Below are 22,939 nucleotides of genomic sequence, written 5' to 3' on the forward strand. Positions count from 1 at the left end.
CTAAACAGTTGGCCGTAATTTTCTCCTTCTTTTGCTGCTTAAAGGGGACGGACACCCGATTGGTACAACAAAAGCTACGGTCATATAAGCGCCCTGCATCTTAGCAAGATTCGTAACTCGTTCAAGCACACCACCGACGGACCTGAAAGCAAGGTCTGAGAAAAGCCCACCGTGCAACAACGAGGAACGTTGTTGCATGGCGGTTCGTCTGGTCAACAACACAAGGAGCGAAGAATCCTGATGGATTTACGGAGGGTTGAGCCGGCAATTGACGAGGAACAGTGAGGAAAGTTCAGTGATAGATCGGTCACCCCTTTGCCACGTGGAAGAACGAATCTCCCGTGCTGTAAACAAGTCAAAATGTATATGCTTTTCTTTCTTTTAAAGTATATCTAGAATCTTTTATCTCGTAAGTTTTAAAAGAATGGCAATCTCGTCGGATTGATCTGCGAAATTTTTTTTAACAAATAACTCAATTTTCGCTACGCGGTACTTTTAACGAGAAGATTTTTAAGACGCTTTTTTAAAGTGGTGCGAATACTCGAATTAAAGATATTCTTCCGGTTAGGAGAGGCAGTAAACGAGAAGGAAGCAAGTAAAGCAAATCGAAGGGATACTAAACAGAAATGATAATTGTTAAGTTGTAAATATTATGTGTGATGGGGAGAAGAATATATATATATATAAAAAAAAAACACAAAAACTTCGTACAAGATATTATATATAATCTGAATGTTATAAATGAATGAATATACAATTTTAATATTGAAGTATAATGAAGTTTTATTGTTACTATATAAAAAGTAATAATTATTGTTAATAACAGTGAATATATAATTAGGCAATATATAATACATTATAAAAGAGTTATATAAATAATACGCTAAAGAGTTTTATACATGAATATAAATATAAATGAAAATATATATACATATATATATATATATATATATATATATATTTTTTTTTTTTTGGACCAAATGCCATTTTTAATTATATATACACAACAAAGTAAATAAATCACATGACGCACGCAAGTATACGCAAGTAATATGTGTAAAAACAAAATAAACTACGCATCTATATATACGCACGCATACACATGCACAAATTATATACCTGTAATACATGTTGACGTTTTTAATCATAAGATAATAATACTTGTAATATACATATATATGAATGTATGTACGTATTAATGAATGTACCTCATTTATAGTTGAAAATTTACCTCCAAACTGAAATACGCCATAGTGTTGTTATAATATTGAAAAGTTTTGAAAAGCTACGCGAAGCATGACCAATTATCTCAATACGAAAACATCTCGGACCTGAAGAGTTTATTCGTTTGTTTCTTTTTTTGGTTATTTCGCGATTGCTCGTGATTTTGCCACGAAAATTTATATTATATAAATCAAACAACAGAATCCACATTTCTAAATCTTTTTATTCATATATTTCTTTTTCCGGAAAATTCTGGAAACTACCTAGTCTCGTTCTAACTGAACGTTACTGTCGCATTAGGTGATCGTTTCGGTGAGCATATAGCTTTATCACGAAATGCTTGCACCTGGGGATAAATTTCTTCAATTGGTTTGTCAAGGTAATAAAAATTTTATATTATAAGAAAAATTTATGTTCTTGATTCATTTTCGTCAGGAAGGGATTCGAAATTTAGGGACCACGTTGTTCGGTTGGACCCGGGTATTATGAACGAATGCGCATAATATTGTATTCTTACGTGGTACATTATGATGAATGTTTTCTAACTAAAACTAGTCACTTACATTATATATGATTATAGAACTACGTATGCATCCATGGAGGGAAATGTATGAAATTTGTATTCCATATATATAAATATATATTGTATGTATGATATTGTTATATGTTACATTATTATATTACTGATCTAGAATATTTGATGAAATGATATAAATTACGTACATATATATAAACACATATAATATTTATAAATGATGTAAGATATTTTTGTGTCTACAAAAGCCAGTAATGATACAAAAAGGGAGGAAAATGTGTCTTCATGTTACAATATATATGAATATATCGTCTTTATTCAATACAATTCGTGTCTTGATAGGTTGTAAATATGTATATTGTTATGTCATAACGAATATATATGCATATATTCATTAAAAAATGATTTTGATTACTGCTGAATGTTGTTACTGTCAATGCTTTTTGTGGAGTTTGGTCAATCAAAAGTACTGAACACAACAAATGATACGACAAACTCAGCCTGGAATACCTCAAATGTCATGAAGCAATATTCATAATTCATCACTTCTCTTTCCGCTAATATCTGTTTTTAGATAAACATTTCGACCTACTTTCTGAGAAATCTGCATGCATATAGATACACGCTGTATTTAACCCTTTCAGTTTTGCAATTTAATTTTTTACAGAACAATGCTATAGGCTATCGAAATAAAGATGAAAAAAAAACTGACAAATAAGGCGAAGAGTAAACATGGAAAATATCAAGAAACACCGCAGATCGATTATGGGTGGGCTCCATCAGCAGGTATTTGATGCAGTGTTGTAAGAAACAGGGGTATCACATCGTCGATACACTCGATATACGTGCGTCTGCGGACAACATCAATTGTCCACAGTCGCCCCTCGCTGCGGACGACAGACATAAGGGTGCAGCCTACAACAACGGATTACCTTCGTGATTTCTCTGGTGATGATCCCACGACGATGTGGATGCGTTTTTCATTTCATGTTGAAGGGGTTGATGTGAAATGTGACACAGTAAACGATTCCCTAGGATCGAGGAGTTGAATGATCTGACCCTGTGGATAGAATCTGTGACCCAAGATTTTTGGTCGAAAAATGAAGAAAAAAAAAAGGCTAACGCCTTTGCATTTTTGACGTTTTCGCGAGTCTGGAAAGTGCTGGAATAAATTATTTGCGGTACTATTCGGACGTAATTTTGCAGGAGAAATCGATCGGGCGTGGTTCCAATACGCTGCGATCAACGCATCAAAAGTTACGGCCGAAAAACGAGGACCTGTGTTTTCGACATTTTTCTGCAGGTGCTTTTTCCTTCGCCATTTCTCTCCTGTTGATCCCACGCTCTTTTCAATGCGTTTTCTGAGTTCCTGAGGGTCCAATTGGTCAGTAACAGGTAAAATAAATCGAATCGGAGACCAAAAATTTTTTGGCCTAAAAAAAAGCAAGGCTAACCCCTTTGCATTTTTGGCAAAAATTTTCGCGATTTTCAGAAGTTCCGGAATAAATTCATTGTGGCACTATTCCGACGTAATTCAGCGAGAGAAATCGATTGGGCGCAGTCCCAATACGCTGCGATTATTGTATAAAAAGTTACAGCCAAAAAACGGAAACCTGTGTTTTCGACATTTTTCAGCAGGTGCTTTTTCCATCGCCATTTCTCTCCTGTTGATCCCACGCTCTTTTCGCTGCGTTTTCTGAGTTCCTGAGGGTCCAATTGGTCAGTAACAGGTGAAATAAATCGAATCGGAGACCCAAAATTTTTTGGCCAAAAAAAAAGCAAGGCTAACCCCTTTGCATTTTTGGCAAAAATTTTCGCGATTTTCAGAAGTGCCGGAATAAATTCATTGTGGCAGTACTCCGACGTAATTCAGCGAGAGAAATCGATTGGGCGCAGTCCCAATACGTTGCGATTATTGTATAAAAAGTTACAGCCAAAAAACGGAAACCTGTGTTTTCGACATTTTTCAGCAGGTGCTTTTTCCTTCGCCATTTCTCTCCTGTTGATCCCACGCTTTTTTCGCTGCGTTTTCTGAGTTCCTGAGGGTCCAATTGGTCAGTAACAGGTAAAATAAATCGAATCAGAGACCCAAAATTTTTTGGCCAAAAAAAAAGCAAGGCTAACCCCTTTGCATTTTTGGCAAAAATTTTCGCGATTTTCAGAAGTGCCGGAATAAATTCATTAGGGCACTATTCCGACGTAATTTAGCGAGAGAAGTCAATTGAGCGCAGTCCCAATACGCTGCGATTATTGTATAAAAAGTTACAGCCAAAAAACGGAAACCTGTGTTTTCGACATTTTTCAGCAGGTGCTTTTTCATTCGCCATTTCTCTCCTGTTGATCCCACGCTCTTTTCGCTGCGTTTTCTGAGTTCCTGAGTGTCCAATTGGTCTGTAACAGGTAAAATGAATCAAATCGGAGACCCAAAATTTTTTGGCCGAAAAAAAAGCAAGGCTAACCCCTTTGCATTTTTGTCAAAAATTTTCGCGATTTTCAGAAGTGCCGGAATAAATTCATTGTGGCACTATTCCGACGTAATTCAGCGAGAGAAATCGATTGGGCGCAGTCCCAATACGCTGCGATTATTGTATAAAAAGTTACAGCCAAAAAACAGAAACCTGTGTTTCCGACATTTTTCAGCAGGTGCTTTTTCCTTCGCCATTTCTCTCCTGTTGATCCCACGCTTTTTTCGCTGCGTTTTCTGAGTTCCTGAGGGTCCAATTGGTCAGTAACAGGTAAAATAAATCGAATCGGAGACCCAAAATTTTTCGGCCAAAAAAAAAGCAAGGCTAACCCCTTTGCATTTCTGGCAAAAATTTTCGCGATTTTCAGAAGTGCCGGAATAAATTTATTGTGGCACTATTCCGACGTAATTCAGCGAGAGAAATCGATTGAGCGCAGTCCCAATACGCTGCGATTATTGTATAAAAAGTTACAGCCAAAAAACGGAAACCTGCGTTTTCGACATTTTTCAGCAGCTGCTTTTTCCTTCGCCATTTCTCTCCTGTTGATCCCACGCTCTTTTCGCTGCGTTTTCTGAGTTTCTGAGGGTACAATTGGTCAGTAACAGGTAAAATAAATCGAATCGGAGACCCAAAATTTTTTGGCCAAAAAAAAAGCAAGGCTAACCCCTTTGCATTTTTGGCAAAAATTTTCGCGATTTTCAGAAGTGCCGGAATAAATTCATTGTGGCACTATTCCGACGTAATTCAGCGAGAGAAATCGATTGGGCGCAGTCCCAATACGCTGCGATTATTGTATAAAAAGTTACAGCCAAAAAACGGAAACCTGTGTTTTCGACATTTTTCAGCAGGTGCTTTTTCCTTCGCCATTTCTCTCCTGTTGATCCCACGCTTTTTTCGCTGCGTTTTCCGAGTTCCTGAGGGTCCAACTGGTCAGTAACAGGTGAAATAAATCGAATCGGAGACCCAAAATTTTTTGGCCAAAAAAAAAGCAAGGCTAACCCCTTTGCATTTTTGGCAAAAATTTTCGCGATTTTCAGAAGTGCCGGAATAAATTCATTGCGGCACTATTCCGACGTTATTCAGCGAGAGAAATCGATTGGGCGCAGTCCCAATACGCTGCGATTATTGTATAAAAAGTTACAGCCAAAAAACGGAAACCTGTGTTTTCGACATTTTTCAGTAGGTGCTTTTTCCTTCGCCATTTCTCTCCTGTTGATCCCACGCTTTTTTCGCTGCGTTTTCTGAGTTCCTGAGGGTCCGATTGGTCAGTAACAGGTAAAATAAATCGAATCGGAGACCCAAAATTTTTTGGCCAAAAAAAAAGCAAGGCTAACCCCTTTGCATTTTTGGCAAAAATTTTCGCGATTTTCAGAAGTGCCGGAATAAATTCATTGTGGCAGTATTCCGACGTGATGCAGCGAGAGAAATCGATTGGGCGCAGTCCCAATACGCTGCGATCATTGTTTAAAAAGTTACAGCCAAAAAACGGAAACCTGTGTTTTCGACATTTTTCAGCAGGTGCTTTTGCCTTCGCCATTTCTCTCCTGTTGATCCCACGCTCTTTTCGCTGCGTTTTCTGAGTTTCTGAGGGTCCAACTGGTCAGTAACAGGTGAAATAAATCGAATCGGAGACCCAAAATTTTTTGGCCAAAAAAAAAGCAAGGCTAACCCCTTTGCATTTTTGGCAAAAATTTTCGCGATTTTCAGAAGTGCCGGAATAAATTCATTGTGGCACTATTCCGACGTAATTTAGCGAGGGAAATCAATTAAGCGCAGTCCCAATACGCTGCGATTATTGTATAAAAAGTTACAGCCAAAAAACGGAAACCTGTGTTTTCGACATTTTTCAGCAGGTGCTTTTTCATTCGCCATTTCTCTCCTGTTGATCCCACGCTCTTTTCGCTGCGTTTTCTGAGTTCCTAAGTGTCCAATTGGTCAGTAACAGGTAAAATGAATCAAATCGGAGACCCAAAATTTTTTGGCCGAAAAAAAAGCAAGGCTAACCCCTTTGCATTTTTGGCAAAAATTTTCGCGATTTTCAGAAGTGCCGGAATAAATTCATTGGGGCAGTATTCCGACGTAATTCAGCGAGAGAAATCGATTGGGCGCAGTCCCAATACGCTGCGATTATTGTATAAAAAGTTACAGACAAAAAACAGAAACCTGTGTTTTCGACATTTTTCAGCAGGTGCTTTTTCCTCCGCCATTTCTCTCCTGTTGATCCCACGCTTTTTTCGCTGCGTTTTCTGAGTTCCTGAGGGTCCAATTGGTCAGTAACAGGTGAAATAAATCGAATCGGAGACCCAACATTTTTTGGCCAAAAAAAAAGCAAGGCTAACCCCTTTGCATTTTTGGCAAAAATTTTCGCGATTTTCAGAAGTGCCGGAATAAATTCATTGCGGCACTATTCCGACGTAATTCAGCGAGAGAAATCGATTGGGCGCAGTCCCAATACGCTGCGATTATTGTATAAAAAGTTACAGCCAAAAAACAGAAACCTGTGTTTCCGACATTTTTCAGCAGTTGCTTTTTCCTTCGCCATTTCTCTCCTGTTGATCCCACGCTTTTTTCGCTGCGTTTTCTGAGTTCCTGAGGGTCCGATTGGTCAGTAACAGGTAAAATAAATCGAATCGGAGACCCAAAATTTTTCGGCCAAAAAAAAAGCAAGGCTAACCCCTTTGCATTTCTGGCAAAAATTTTCGCGATTTTCAGAAGTGCCGGAATAAATTTATTGTGGCACTATTCCGACGTAATTCAGCGAGAGAAATCGATTGAGCGCAGTCCCAATACGCTGCGATTATTGTATAAAAAGTTACAGCCAAAAAACGGAAACCTGCGTTTTCGACATTTTTCAGCAGCTGCTTTTTCCTTCGCCATTTCTCTCCTGTTGATCCCACGCTCTTTTCGCTGCGTTTTCTGAGTTTCTGAGGGTACAATTGGTCAGTAACAGGTAAAATAAATCGAATCGGAGACCCAAAATTTTTTGGCCAAAAAAAAAGCAAGGCTAACCCCTTTGCATTTTTGGCAAAAATTTTCGCGATTTTCAGAAGTGCCGGAATAAATTCATTGTGGCACTATTCCGACGTAATTCAGCGAGAGAAATCGATTGGGCGCAGTCCCAATACGCTGCGATTATTGTATAAAAAGTTACAGCCAAAAAAAGGAAACCTGTGTTTTCGACATTTTTCAGCAGGTGCTTTTTCCTTCGCCATTTCTCTCCTGTTGATCCCACGCTCTTTTCGCTGCGTTTTCTGAGTTCCTGAGGGTCCAATTGGTCAGTAACAGGTATAATAAATCGAATCGGAGACCCAAAATTTTTTGGCCAAAAAAAAAGCAAGGCTAACCCCTTTGCATTTTTGGCAAAAATTTTCGCGATTTTCAGAAGTGCCGGAATAAATTCATTAAGGCACTATTCCGACGTTATTCAGCGAGAGAAATCGATTGGGCGCAGTCCCAATACGCTGCGATTATTGTATAAAAAGTTACAGCCAAAAAACGGAAACCTGTGTTTCCGACATTTTTCAGCAGCTGCTTTTTCCTTCGCCATTTCTCTCCTGTTGATCCCACGCTCTTTTCGCTGCGTTTTCTGAGTTTCTGAGGGTACAATTGGTCAGTAGCAGGTAAAATAAATCGAATCGGAGACCCAAAATTTTTTGGCCAAAAAAAAAGCAAGGCTAACCCCTTTGCATTTTTGGCAAAAATTTTCGCGATTTTCAGAAGTGCCGGAATAAATTCATTGTGGCACTATTCCGACGTGATTCAGCGAGAGAAATCGATTGGGCGCAGTCCCAATACGCTGCGATTATTGTATAAAAAGTTACAGCCAAAAAACGGAAACCTGTGTTTTCGACATTTTTCAGCAGGTGCTTTTTCCTTCGCCATTTCTCTCCTGTTGATCCCACGCTCTTTTCGCTGCGTTTTCTGAGTTCCTGAGGGTCCAGTTGGTCAGTAACAGGTAAAATGAATCGAATCGGAGACCCAAAATTTTTTGGCCAAAAAAAAAGCAAGGCTAACCCCTTTGCATTTTTGGCAAAAATTTTCGCGATTTTCAGAAGTGCCGGAATAAATTCATTGTGGCAGTAGTCCGACGTAATTCAGCGAGAGAAATCGATTGGACGCAGTCCCAATACGCTGCGATTATTGTATAAAAAGTTACAGCCAAAAAACGGAAACCTGTGTTTTCGACATTTTTCAGCAGGTGCTTTTTCCTTCGCCATTTCTCTCCTGTTGATCCCACGCTCTTTTCGCTGCGTTTTCTGAGTTCCTGAGGGTCCAATTGGTCAGTAACAGGTGAAATAAATCGAATCGGAGACCCAAAATTTTTTGGCCAAAAAAAAAGCAAGGCTAACCCCTTTGCATTTTTGGCAAAAATTTTCGCGATTTTCAGAAGTGCCGGAATAAATTCATTGTGGCAGTACTCCGACGTAACTCAGCGAGAGGAATCGATTGGGCGCAGTCCCAATACGCTGCGATTATTGTATAAAAAGCTACAGCCAAAAAACGGAAACCTGTGTTTTCGACATTTTTCAGCAGCTGCTTTTTCCTTCGCCATTTCTCTCCTGTTGATCCCACGCTCTTTTCGCTGCGTTTTCTGAGTTTCTGAGGGTACAATTGGTCAGTAACAGGTAAAATAGATCGAATCGGAGACCCAAAATTTTTTGGCCAAAAAAAAAGCAAGGCTAACCCCTTTGCATTTTTGGCAAAAATTTTCGCGATTTTCAGAAGTGCCAGAATAAATTCATTGAGGCACTATTCCGACGTGATTCAGCGAGAGAAATCCATTGGGCGCAGTCCCAATACGCTGCGATTATTGTATAAAAAGTTACAGCCAAAAAACGGAAACCTGTGTTTTCGACATTTTTCAGCAGCTGCTTTTTCCTTCGCCATTTCTCTCCTGTTGATCCCACGCTCTTTTCGCTGCGTTTTCTGAGTTTCTGAGGGTACAATTGGTCAGTAACAGGTAAAATAAATCGAATCGGAGACCCAAAATTTTTCGGCCAAAAAAAAAGCAAGGCTTTTTTTTACCCCTTTGCATTTTTGGCAAAAATTTTCGCGATTTTCAGAAGTGCCGGAATAAATTCATTGTGGCAGTATTCCGACGTAATTCAGCGAGAGAAATCGATTGGACGCAGTCCCAATACGCTGCGATTATTGTATAAAAAGTTACAGCCAAAAAACGGAAACCTGTGTTTTCGACATTTTTCAGCAGGTGCTTTTTCCTTCGCCATTTCTCTCCTGTTGATCCCACGCTCTTTTCGCTGCGTTTTCTGAGTTTCTGAGGGTACAATTGGTCAGTAACAGGTAAAATAGATCGAATCGGAGACCCAAAATTTTTTGGCCAAAAAAAAAGCAAGGCTAACCCCTTTGCATTTTTGGCAAAAATTTTCGCGATTTTCAGAAGTGCCAGAATAAATTCATTGAGGCACTATTCCGACGTGATTCAGCGAGAGAAATCCATTGGGCGCAGTCCCAATACGCTGCGATTATTGTATAAAAAGTTACAGCCAAAAAACGGAAACCTGTGTTTTCGACATTTTTCGGCAGCTGCTTATTCCTTCGCCATTTCTCTCCTGTTGATCCCACGCTCTTTTCGCTGCGTTTTCTGAGTTTCTGAGGGTACAATTGGTCAGTAACAGGTATAATAAATCGAATCGGGGACCCAAAATTTTTTGGCCAAAAAAAAAGCAAGGCTAACCCCTTTGCATTTTTGGCAAAAATTTTCGCGATTTTCAGAAGTGCCGGAATAAATTCATTGTGGCACTATTCCGACGTTATTCAGCGAGAGAAATCGATTGGGCGCAGTCCCAATACGCTGCGATTATTGTATAAAAAGTTACAGCCAAAAAACGGAAACCTGTGTTTTCGACATTTTTCAGCAGGTGCTTTTTCCTTCGCCATTTCTCTCCTGTTGATCCCACGCTCTTTTCGCTGCGTTTTCTGAGTTCCTGAGGGTCCAATTGGTCAGTAACAGGTGAAATAAATCGAATCGGAGACCCAAAATTTTTTGGCCAAAAAAAAAGCAAGGCTAACCCCTTTGCATATTTGGCAAAAATTTTCGCGATTTTCAGAAGTGCCGGAAGAAATTCATTGCGGCAGTATTCCGACGTAATTCAGCGAGAGAAATCGATTGGGCGCAGTCCCAACACGCTGCGATTATTGTATAAAAAGTTACAGCCAAAAAACGGAAACCTGTGTTCTCGACATTTTTCAGCAGGTGCTTTTTCCTTCGCCATTTCTCTCCTGTTGATCCCACGCTCTTTTCGCTGCGTTTTCTGAGTTCCTGAGGGTCCAATTGGTCAGTAACAGGTGAAATAAATCGAATCGGAGACCCAAAATTTTTTGGCCAAAAAAAAAGCAAGGCTAACCCCTTTGCATATTTGGCAAAAATTTTCGCGATTTTCAGAAGTGCCGGAATAAATTCATTGTGGCACTATTCCGACGTGATTCGGCGAGAGAAATCGATTGGGCGCAGTCCCAATACGCTGCGATTATTGTATAAAAAGTTACAGCCAAAAAACGGAAACCTGTGTTTTCGACATTTTTCAGCAGGTGCTTTTTCCTTCGCCATTTCTCTCCTGTTGATCCCACGCTCTTTTCGCTGCGTTTTCTAAGTTCCTGAGGGTCCAATTGGTCGGTGACAGGTATAATAAATCGAATCGGAGACCCAAAATTTTTTGGCCAAAAAAAAAGCAAGGCTAACCCCTTTGCATTTTTGGCAAAAATTTTCGCGATTTTCAGAAGTGCCGGAATAAATTCATTGTGGCACTATTCCGACGTGATTCGGCGAGAGAAATCGATTGGGCGCAGTCCCAATACGCTGCGATTATTGTATAAAAAGTTACAGCCAAAAAACGGAAACCTGTGTTTTCGACATTTTTCAGCAGGTGCTTTTTCCTTCGCCATTCCTTTCCTGTTGATCCCACGCTCTTTTCGCTGCGTTTTCTGAGTTCCTGAGGGTCCAGTTGGTCAGTCACAGGTAAAATGAATCGAATCGGAGACCCAAAATTTTTTGGCCAAAAAAAAAGCAAGGCTAACCCCTTTGCATTTTTGGCAAAAATTTTCGCGATTTTCAGAAGTGCCGGAATAAATTCATTGTGGCAGTATTCCGACGTAATTCAGCGAGAGAAATCGATTGGACGCAGTCCCAATACGCTGCGATTATTGTATAAAAAGTTACAGCCAAAAAACGGAAACCTGTGTTTTCGACATTTTTCAGCAGGTGCTTTTTCCTTCGCCATTTCTCTCCTGTTGATCCCACGCTCTTTTCGCTGCGTTTTCTGAGTTCCTGAGGGTCCAATTGGTCAGTAACAGGTAAAATAAATCGAATTGGAGACCAAAAATTTTTTGGCCAAAAAAAAAGCAAGGCTAACCCCTTTGCATTTTTGGCAAAAATTTTCGCGATTTTCAGAAGTGCCGGAATAAATTCATTGTGGCAGTATTCCGACGTAATTCAGCGAGAGAAATCGATTGGGCGCAGTCCCAACACGCTGCGATTATTGTATAAAAAGTTACAGCCAAAAAACGGAAACCTGTGTTTTCGACATTTTTCAGCAGGTGCTTTTTCCATCGCCATTTCTCTCCTGTTGATCCCACGCTCTTTTCGCTGCGTTTTCTGAGTTCCTGAGGGTCCAATTGGTCAGTAACAGGTATAATCAATCGAATCGGAGACCCAAAATTTTTGGGCCAAAAAAAAAGCAAGGCTAACCCTTTTGCATTTTTGGCAAAAATTTTCGCGATTTTCAGAAGTGCCGGAATAAATTCATTGTGGCACTAGTTCGACGTAATTCAGCGAGAGAAATCGATTGGGCGCAGTCCTAATACGCTGCGATCAACGCATCAAAAGTTACAGCCAAAAAACGAAGTATTCAGTTTGACATTTCTCTGCTGTTGCCGTTTCGCTTTTATCGCTGCGTATCATGAGTTTCTGAGGGTTGCATCAGTCAGGAAAGACTTATCCGAAATCAACTAGAGACAAAGATTTCTCGCCTCACAAAACATTACGGCTAATATATTAGCATTCCTGGTGAAATTTGCACCATCATGAGAAGTTCGTGAATCAATTCTCAGTAGCGTTATATGGATGTGATTCTCCAAGACGAATCGATTATACGCAGCAACTCCTCGCTACGAACAGTGGTTGACAATTATCACAGCTTCAACATCAAAAGATTTGAGGCTTTCAATTGTTTGGGAATTGCAATTTACAAATCCAGTGTTACCAAGCTTTAGTATCAGTTTATTGAAATACATATGTCACTATTTCTAGTACAAGTGTGCCAGTGTAATTGTATAGTATTCGAACAAATTGCAGAACAGTATTGATGAGTCATAGACGAATTGAAACGTATCAACACTGATTGAACATCACACAAGTAATCCGACTAATATACGGGAAAATGAAATGCACTCAACATTATCTTAGTATCATATGAAAAATGTCACCCTAGATAGTCACATTTCACTTTTTGCATACACTTCAAGTTCAGGCCTGCGTGTCAGTGCAATATAACTTAGTAGGACACGTTGCGGATGACTTCGTATTGTTACTATTACATCTAACCTATGTAGTAATGAACGAATTTCTTTTCATTATTCTTATAATTGCGCATCAAGTTTGCATTCTCTCCACACAACACATTATTTCGCATGTGTTAGTAATTGTGTCCATTTCGATCTTCTGTTCATGACGTCTCAATTGTGTCACAGCTAGACTTTGCACATGACATCAGTCCATAAGTATGCATTCAAGTTATCACAACACTATCAATAATATTCATAGAATTACAATTTGCAAAATACAATCGTAAGTAAGATAGGACACTTTTGTATAGTACAAGAACGTCCTACTGAGATTTGATATCCAGGAACCCTTTTCCGCTAATTATCGTCCGAAAGCCCTTAACAATAATGTTCAATTAAAATTTTTGTGCACCCAATAACCAGGATTGAGTCATAATGAACAGAATATCATCGACAAGCTAGCTTACGGCGTATCTTCAAACTGATATAATTATAATAATAAATAGATGTAAGCCGTAAATTTGATGAACGGCATCCATTATATAATGTAATCAATTATTAAGATATTGTATCAATAAGTTCCTCCGTTACAGTCACAGAATTTCATAAACTAATTAGCACTCATACAACAATCTAATCTAATGTTCTGATACAAAGGTGTCTGTTGTTAGTTGTTTCAGTATCGTATGATCCGTTTTAATCTCAACGTATAATTAATCAATCAGCAAATGACAAATAAGGAAAGAAAAAACCATAATCGTTCAACATACATGGCAACAATTTTTATTATTATACCCATCGTAATTCAAACCACTGCAAGTGGGAAAGAAGAAAATAAAAAAAAAAAACAAAAAAAAAAAAAATAAATAAAAACAGCATCGAAATAGTAAAATGACGTCGTCGGTATCATAACATCATCAGTATAAAAAACCGGGGTAACAAATGACGCCCAACTCGATGATAAGTGACAAGCCATAAGTGGCTAGATCGTGGTTGGTACGGTGATAAAGATGGTAAGCGTTGACGATCAAGGGCCTGACAACGCCTAGTACCGGTATCCCTTGTACTCTAGCGAGTCCCCCAACTGCGAGGCCTGATGAAGACTGGCGGGATGATGTCCAGCCACAGCGCTGGCCGCGCTTGCAGCGTGTGCCGCAGCCGCGGCTGCGTTGTTCTGCGCGGTCTGAGCCGCCGCCGCAGCCTTGTTCGCCGCGGATTGCGTAGCGTCGAAATCCACCCTGGAAGCGTGGAGCTGTTCGTCAATGGTCTCAGCGCGCGCCTTGGCCTGACCTACCATGGCGGTCTGGGCGGCAAGCTCGGCCGCAGCTTCAGCCGCGGCCTGAGCCGCATGATCGGCCGTGGCCTGGGCGGCGTTCAGAGCGGCCGTGATCACTTGGACCTGATGCATGGCCTGCTGGGCGGTGTTCTGGGCGGCAGTGGCGGCACGCTGAGCCTGCTGAAGCTGCATTTTCTCCCCCTCAACGGCGACGTGGGCGTCCCTCGACTGCTGTTCCAGGCCCAGGAGGATTATCTGCTTTCCAGCAAGCGCGGCCGCCGCTGTGGCCGCCGATTGGGCCGCCGCTTGGGCCAGCGTGTTCTTCGCCACGTAGGCCGCTTGCCCGGCTGCGCTATGCTGGTTCGCGACTTGGTTGTGCGCCTGGTCCGCCGCCCCCTGAGCTATGCTGACCAAACCACCCCCTGAACTGTAACCCACGTGGCCGTGGCCGTGCCCGTGTCCATGGCCGTGCCCGTGTCCGTGGCTGGCGGCCACTGCAGCGTCCGAGTAGTGTGAGGCTGATGGCTCGCTTCCGTAATCGTATTCGTAGGCCTCTGCCTCAAGCTGATCGGCCTCCAACTGCTGCTGTCGTTTACTCGGACCGCTGAGAGCCATGCCGATCACGCACGCGATCACCAGGAAGACCTTCATCTTGAGGGATATGGGACTGCTGAGCTGTGGGCAGAACCGATTTCGTTGGTGAAAATGTTCCATGGAATGAATCCATCTGATTCGTTTCAATTTCCGACGGGATCCATAGGAATTTGGAACGGATTCAGATGGATTCTATGGACATACTATGAAAATTTTCAATTGGGATCAATGTTCGGGAAAATGGCAAATGATGGGAAATGAACTTGATAGTCTCGTCTCTGCATTACCCATCTACTTCCTACAAAGACGCCACAAGTGTCACCGCAAATGACGAACGACCAATCATCCGTGTCCAACTGCAGAAGAGTTATTGGCCAGTGCTTGATAATTTAAGGTTCCGAATTCAGTTTACAATTAAATTGTTTTTATGCGCCAGTGGGATCTGCTTCATGCACCGCGATCAATGACGGTCGGTCGATCCTTCTCGCCGGATATTGTAATTGCCCGAAACGCGAATTGTTCTGTTGAAATTGAAAGAAAGGCATTTCGTAAAAGAAACTTTCCCGCCCGTGAGATCGGCGCGACAAAACTATGCAAGCGGGGGACTCGATCGCCATGGTAGATTGACCCCCGGGAAATCGGTTTGTTGTATAAGCGTGGATAATCGGGACAAAACGCACGGAGCTGCATCACTCCTTTTTTATTTAACGTTTGGCAACGCGAATCGGTACCACCGCGGGAATCTTGGTACTTGATTTCAGCTGCTTTATCACTGCATCGAATTCGAGACGGACAAAAAAAAAAGATAGAAATCGTAAACAGTAGAACAAATGCAATCATCGCATTTGAAAGCTTTGGAAATGAAAAAAAGAAAATACTGTTATCAAAATTTTACCATCTCACAAAGTTCAGTCTTAAACCTATAAAACAAAAAAAAAACAAAAGAATTTTATTGCCAAGAAATGAAAATATGCAACAATTTTACACTCTATAGGAAGAAAATTGAGTATAACTTGAGTATAAAAAATTTTTTATTCGTCAAAGATGATTCCAAAATTTGTATTAATTGTAAGAGGGATAGAATTTATCAAGCATTATGCAGTAAATTGTCGTGAATTGAATTCAAAAGCGACGCAATTACGTGTCGACATGGCTTACGCCAGTCGATTACTCAACGATTTCTTTTCAAACTTCTTTTCCAGAACCGTCCCAAAGCAATTTCTCTCGTTTTGTCGCGTTGCACGATTAAGCAGCGGTCCGAGTATGAGCAAAAACATTGACCCGGTAACCGGGGATTGTTCGCAGAATGGTTGAAGCTTTGATTGATCGTTAGATTATCCTGCAGCAGATTTTAAGACCGCGATAAGGAAAATCAGGCTCTCACAGTATAATCGGAGAAAAAAAATGAAGAGGAAGCCACCGAGCGAATAATGGAATCGGTAAATGAACAGAGACCGGAAAAACCATTAGAACTACTGTTCGAGTACATTGAGCTGCCGATCACAGCATTATATTCCATAGCATGGACTTTCACCTTCGTTTCTGCGCGTATTATTTTTACCTCCGTAGAATGTCGCGCTCTATATAATTGGTAAAAATTTGGTAACACGCCTTCGTTTGTTGAAACTTAACATTCATTCCACTCGGTCGCGCTCCATAAGCCACATAAAAAATACCCATTGGCCAATCCCCCCGAGTGCACGCGCCGCGAACGGCAAACGGACTGTACGAGTCAGCAGGAGAACGCAGGTGCAAATAAAGTGTGCACGCCCGTTTACCTACAACCGCCTTGGAACATTTACTTTACTCCTATAACAACCCGCCAATGGACCACCTTTCAAATGCACTTTGAAAAACTGGCCTGGCTTGGCCTGCATTCCCTCAATGCCTCGAGTTTGCAGTCAACGTCTTGTCCTCTTTCAAGGTGTCCCCACGTTTAAACCTGACGCTGTGCCACCCTTGGGAAAGATAATCGAACCCGGAATTCATTGCGCGATTTAACATTCAAACGAGAAGGCGTGAATGAACTTGGACAAAATTACATCTTGACCGACATTGCGGATACTCGAAATCAGATTTAAGGAACGCGAGGTGGCTTCCAAGCGAAACGTCGTACCGACTTTGTCGAAGATTGAGATTGCGGGGCTACTCGAAAACCGAAGATATACTTACGGTTAACCACACTCGATGCTAGCTTGGTAAATGGAGCTGTCTTTGCTCCGGAAGAGGGCTGAGAACTGATGCTTGTGCACTCGGGAATCGGACCTCTTATACCTCCCGGCTTGGTCAGTGCTGCCTGGTCCATGCGATACAGACGTCTTGTGTTCCCCCTTCAATATCGGGGAGGGAGGTGGTGACCAAGGGAAGGGAGGTCAGTTTGTGATCCAAGATTAATCGACTTTTCGTCGATCTCGAACCGTGTCATTCTTTCCAACTTACGAAATCCGGGGGTGCTGGTCCCTGAGACGATCCACCTCATGTTATAAATTTTTGACTATCCGTTTTCCCCAAGTTCAAAATAAGTCTTACGATCTTAGAATCTTATCAATTTGCACGGTGTTCGCGGTACCGAAATATGTCAATGGCTCGTGAAATCTAGACTACGTTTCATCATTTTAACTGACCTATCCGATCGTGTTTTGTGAATACCGATAATTCCGCGAGTAAATTTTCGCAACGTACTCGTCTGGAATGGAATGATTAATCCTGTCAACGAAATGAACTCATTTTCAAATCGATCCAACCGAGTATCAACTGACCGCGAAAACAATGAAATCGATTGGCGATTTGAGGATATATTTCTTTTTTCATTGGGTGTTCAAACGAAAACCAGATCATTGAAGGCAAAAAGAATTCGAAAAGAATGGACAAAAAATATCGGTAGACCCTGACCACCTGACAAATATCTCATAACGGCGCATTCCTGCAAGGAGCTTGAGAAATAATTCGTCGATGTAAATGAAACAATTACACCGTGGCTACGAACTGGTGGGTATAATATTATACGTGTTCAAGTACCTGGAGAGGCAAGGTTAGGTAATCTGATTGAAAAATTGTGCAACAGTTGACAAATATTATCAACGTTTGCATAATATAAAGATATATGCTTGTATGTGTCTGAGCTTGTGCCTACTAGAAATAAAAGTTCTATTGTGTTTCGGGTAAAAATGCATCGTCACGCCTGATTCGAGCCTAAAGAATCGACTCGTAAATATTTGACCGACAACATTTCTATTTTGGAATAATATCGAATTGTAGATTTACGTTTATTTCATTTGCTCAAATGTCCGGATATCGGAAGTTTTATAACGTAACGTGTGGGCGGGACTAAAACGTTGCCGAGAAAATGTCTGATCGTTGCAAAAATGAGAACCGAGTACGTGATGTATTTTTTTACAAAGTTGAGAATTTTACGGGCATAGAAAAAAAAAGTGATATCGAAGTCGTGTGCGGACGAAAAATTGGGACGGATCGATCGAGCCGAACGATGATTTGCGACAGATCGCGAGGACTCGTGATTTGTACGGAATCGAAGATTTTTAGTGATTAGAAGATTAGAGAGATTGGGTACTTGGGCGATTGGAACCGTGGCAAAAAGCGGCGAGAAATCGTTTCTCTTTTTATCCTTATACAGTGTAAAATAGAGCAGAAGATCACCCAGCCGAAGACGGTGTGTTTTTTTTCACAGAATCGACGGCCGGGACTTGGGAAATAAAACGTCAATCAAACGGTGGAAGTAACGATTCCGACAAAGATATTTCGTCTACCCACGATTCGAAATCGCATTTTATTGGGTGGAAAAACGTTGCGCGCAAAAAACCCCGCCAACGTTTCATATCGTTGTGCGATATAAAATCAACAGTAAAATATACCGCATCCGGGATTATGCAGCTGTTCTAACAGGGGCCTCTCGCACAGATATTAGACAGAGAACTTTCTTCGCCTGAGATCGGCGTTCTGCATTTTTGACGGGTCGCCAAAAAGGTCCCCGAGGTTTCGCGACTTTTCTTATACGGTTCAACGAATTCTCTCCCCCTGATTCTTTTCCTCCAGTCTTCGGTCTCACTTCGAACAATGTCTCGCTTCTGTACGACACGATTATCTCCTACGATTGATTCACATTTGGAAAGAAAAAAAAAAAAAAACAAAGTAACCTAGTGGAACTAGTCTGTGCTAATTTCTCAGCTCACGCGATTTATCGAGAAAGTAATTAATTCGTTTCATTTTTAAATTGCATGCTTGTCTTCAGTCGGTTCAAGTTTTTTTTTTTTTTCAATTTGGTACCTTTGATAATTTTGGAGTTCTGAGATTTTTTTTCAATTGCAGCGAGTGAAAATTACTAATTACGAGGCTGTGAAATTATGCTTTTTATTTTTGATTTGTTTTGTTTAATAAATAGAGTATCTGAAACGCAACTTATCTGTGGAAATGTGGCTCTGTTACTATTACACGATATCTTATGTACGCACAACTGATCCGCCTAATTGCCGAATCGAATAGACCGGTCAGAATCGATTATTCAAGGAAAGCGATAATGACGTTATTTGACTTGTGCTTACTGTCCGCGTTACGGCATTGTTGTAAACTCTTTAAACAGATCTGGTTTTGTTTATTTACTCAATGTTTTTAGTTTCTAGATAATTCGTTTAAACGATCGGTAATGATGCACGTAGAGAAATAAACGCAAAAAATTAACAAATTACAGTACTCGTTTGTAGAAATCGCGGAAAAATGCTCTAACATTTTTCGCAAACCTTGTATGACATTAATGGCAAAAGTTTTGTCCTTCTGAAAATACTGCGAATAATTTTCACTTCCTACTTTTTGTTTTCATGAAAACTGCACGATAGAAAGTGAAATATCAACGGAAAATACTGACTGATAAAGAATAATATATGTTTAAAAAAATGTACGATTTAAATCGACAGTGAACGTAATCGAATTTCATTTTTATCAATGTGGAATGTAAATCACCTGAGTCTATTTGTTCTCGTAGAAGGATTAATTACAAATTAGTATTTCAGGAAGCTGCTGGAGGGAAGTCGAAAAACGTCAGAGGCAGGAAAAATTTCCAAGTACAAGAAACGGCGGATGAAAATAAATTGTTGTAGTTTAAAAAGTAGAAAAAGTAGTGAAAAAATTGTTCGGGAAAAAAGTGTTTAGTCGCGTAATACTTCAGGCAACGAGTGCTCAAGTTCTGCAGAACGTTACGTGAACTTTCGTCTCGCTTTTTATTCATCAGATACTGGAAGTGTGACTTCTCTTCGGCGATTCCGAGATCTGGACTAATTCAAACGCCTTTGACCACATCCAGCTAATTAATCATTATCCCGATCCTTCACCCACAAATCGTTTTTATCACATCATGTATAGTTATACAGCGTAGAGATACACGTAATATTTTCGTGTACCTACACGTCAACAATAGGAGAATGGTACCGCTGTCTACCTGTTATTAAAAATAATCAAAAACTCGACCTATACACCGGCAACTTTCTGTGAAAGAGATCCATTGCTGCGGTTTGTATCTGCTAACCATTTCTTAAATTCATTTTTACTTCTAGTCGTTGTATTCTTCCTGCATTTCACTGTATTAACGTAACCTGTATCAAACAGTTTCGCGAATTTTATACACCGATGTAAGAAAGTCCGTTCCCTTAGTGTTTTTTTTTTCTTTTCATTCTTTTTTTGTCTTTCTATTTCGAACGTTTTTATCTTACACGTAAATTTTTGATCGAGATTGACGCAAGCAGTTCAGAGGTCGTGACTATTGTCTATCACTTTATCGAACTCGTGATTGGTGAAAAAGAATCTGTCAGTCCTGTTTTATACCTTTCTCGTTTTGTGCTAAACACAATGAAAGGATTTTTTAAATCTACCTAATACGTTGGAAGAGATATTTTTTCAACGAAAGAAATATCATTTGATTGAATATAAAGGTAGCCAAAATAATAATTAGGGTTATTAGGTTGTGCAAGATTTATTTGAAAATCAAGGAAATATTTACTTAGCCATATTTTGTCACTACATTTTGTAAATTCAACGATTCTTTTTTTTCCTATTTACACACTTGCTTCCGTGTTACCCAATAATTCGGGATCCACGCCGATTTACTCTAGAATGACGAATCGTGTTTTAATTACCTAACTCGAAATCGAGTAAATCGATCAATTACACGGGTCGGTATATATTTTGTCTTGCCGTCTCTTTCTAAATTCAAAGTACGGTCCTTTTGATCAGAGAACCGTGAATCGATGCATTAATCGATTAATCGAAGCATGCGAACTGCTCAGATGATTCGTTCCGTTGTTTCGACGATCAACGAACGCGTATCTTACAATATTATAATTGTTTTTACGTATTTTTTTTTTTTGGTTAGATCCTATTAATTATCGTGTTTAACTTTTAAACTACGTGTCAAAAATTGACGAGAATCATGCATTGCGAAGAGGTGTTCTGCATACGAAAACCAAGATGAAAAGCACATTCTGCGTTTTTTATATAGGTAGGTTCTCTTGAAAAATATTTCAATTCGTTGCCGTTCACGCCGGTACGTTTTCTTTTTTCAAAATTTTTGAATTTTTAGTCGTCCTGGGAATGGGGCAAATCGACTGCAGGCGGATACACAGATTTTCATCGAACGAAATAGTACGTTTACGAAACTGCTTACAAGCTTGTTTATTCATTTTTATTACTTTGAAATTTATAGAGGATTGTTACCTTTTCCAGAGTTTTATAAATTCTGACTCTGGTTCCATCGACGCGCACAAAAAACAGGGCGAAAGGGCATCAAGCATCGCCCAGAAGGCTGCCCAGGAAGCAAAAGCGGCTTCCGACGCCCAAAACATCGCCGGCCAACAGGCTGCACATCAGGTGGGTGAAGCTACGGGAGAAAAAGGGGTTTGTTACTCGACTTCAAAAAAGAGTTGCTATCTCACTAGAAAAAGGATTTTTTACTAAACTCCAAAAGGGGGTTGTTTTTGAATCTTAAAATGGTTGTGCTTACTAAGCTTTAAAAAATGGTTGCTATCTAACTTCAAAAAGGAGTTGTTATTCAACTGTGAAATCGGGTTGTCATTCAGCTCCAATACGGGGCCGATACTACTCAACTCCAAGATATGAAAAATTTGACATTTCCATGTATGTTACATAACGTTAAGGTGAAGGCTCAGCTGGCCGAGAAAGCGGTTCAGGCAGCTAAAGCGGCGGAAGCAGCCCTCTCGGGAAAAGAGGCGATAGTGGAGCAGCTCAAGGGGGAGGTGAAGGAGGCAGAGTCGGTGGTGCGAGAGGAAGGTGTCTCATTGCAGCAGACTCAGTCCAACGTCAAGTCGGCGATGGAGGCGGCTCAGCAGTCGCGTATTCAGGTACGAAGTCGTGAAATAGAGAGAAGAAAAATCGTTGAGAGAGTGAGATCCCAAATCTGGAAGGTCGAGAAAATAAAAGGGTCGCAACACATCGAACTTTCAAAGACGTGAAAATTTATTTTCTCCAATTTCAACGTGTGGAAAAGTGAAAATTTTGAAACGTCAAGCATATATACGACACACAAATGAAAGAGAAACGTTTATTGAACAAACGCCACGTAGTTTGTAAATTCAACAGCCAAAATATATAATCGTCCCAATTCTAAGGATTCTATATTCTCGCTGTCTAGACTTTGACGTTTAGGTATTTTGAATTATCCATAATTTCGACTCTCAACGACTCAAAAATTTCACGAACTAGATCGTGGATTACTTGAAAGTTCGATATAGCGATCGGGCTTCTGTTGTTTAATATTTTTACATTATCACTACCATCTCACCCTCTCAATCCTCGATCACTGTTCGGTGAAACAGTTCGTACTTTTCTCCAGCTGAAGACGCTCGCATCGGCCGTTCGAACCGCAAATGCCAACCTTGGAAACGCCGAAGCTGCGGCTCAGGGGGCTCGGCAAGCTTACAGCGAGAAGCAGCAGCTTCTCGACGCCGCGAAGCGGCGAGTCGACGAACTATCGAAGCAGCTCCAGGCCGCGAAAATCGACCTTGCCAACACCAAGCAGGCCGCCTTAAAAGCCAGCGCTGCTGCCCACGACGCTAAAGCCAACGCCAACAGGAACAGAAGACGCATCGCGAACTGGAAATCGTGGAGAAGCAGAAGAAGATACGGCTGATTTAAAGATTGACGGAAATGTTGTTATTTTTAGACGCGCTATTAAACTTGTTTAGCATATTTCCTTCCTGGTCGAAATATCGTTTTCTTCATTTTCGAAATTCGTCGTTGCGACGACGCGAAGATTGCAGTTTTCAGATTGGCTTTTGTCACCAGCTGTCAATGTCCGAAAAA

At 40.6% G+C, this 22,939-nt stretch overlaps 3 protein-coding genes across 7 annotated transcripts in view; 2 read left to right on the plus strand and 1 right to left on the minus strand.

The window, feature by feature from the left end:
• LOC124308398 (uncharacterized) overlaps positions 1–2,173 on the plus strand; it is a 142,394-nt gene extending 140,221 nt beyond the window's left edge. For all 5 annotated transcript variants that reach the window (XM_046771079.1, XM_046771083.1, XM_046771081.1 and 2 more), the window contains one exon: positions 45–2,173. In XM_046771079.1, coding sequence (XP_046627035.1) covers positions 45–159 — 115 coding nt within the window. In that variant the 3' untranslated portion in view covers positions 160–2,173. The remainder of the gene's footprint in view (positions 1–44) is intronic.
• Positions 2,174–13,504: 11,331 nt separating this feature from the next.
• LOC124308886 (coiled-coil domain-containing protein 8 homolog) lies at positions 13,505–22,574 on the minus strand. The gene is made up of 5 exons (XM_046772043.1): positions 22,419–22,574; positions 21,764–22,034; positions 21,335–21,497; positions 16,787–17,074; positions 13,505–14,695 (listed from the first exon to the last, which is right to left on the minus strand). The coding sequence occupies exon 5, from the start codon at positions 14,669–14,671 to the stop codon at positions 13,790–13,792; it is 882 nt and encodes a 293-aa protein (XP_046627999.1). The 5' UTR covers positions 14,672–14,695; positions 16,787–17,074; positions 21,335–21,497; positions 21,764–22,034; positions 22,419–22,574; the 3' UTR covers positions 13,505–13,789.
• On the plus strand, positions 21,212–22,766 carry LOC124309493 (uncharacterized). The gene is made up of 4 exons (XM_046773161.1): positions 21,212–21,262; positions 21,344–21,487; positions 21,697–21,978; positions 22,470–22,766. The coding sequence occupies exons 1-4, from the start codon at positions 21,212–21,214 to the stop codon at positions 22,764–22,766; spliced, it is 774 nt and encodes a 257-aa protein (XP_046629117.1).
• Positions 22,767–22,939: the final 173 nt, after the last annotated feature.

This window comes from Neodiprion virginianus, chromosome 7 (genome assembly GCF_021901495.1).
Source record: "Neodiprion virginianus isolate iyNeoVirg1 chromosome 7, iyNeoVirg1.1, whole genome shotgun sequence".
NCBI lineage: Eukaryota > Metazoa > Arthropoda > Insecta > Hymenoptera > Diprionidae > Neodiprion > Neodiprion virginianus.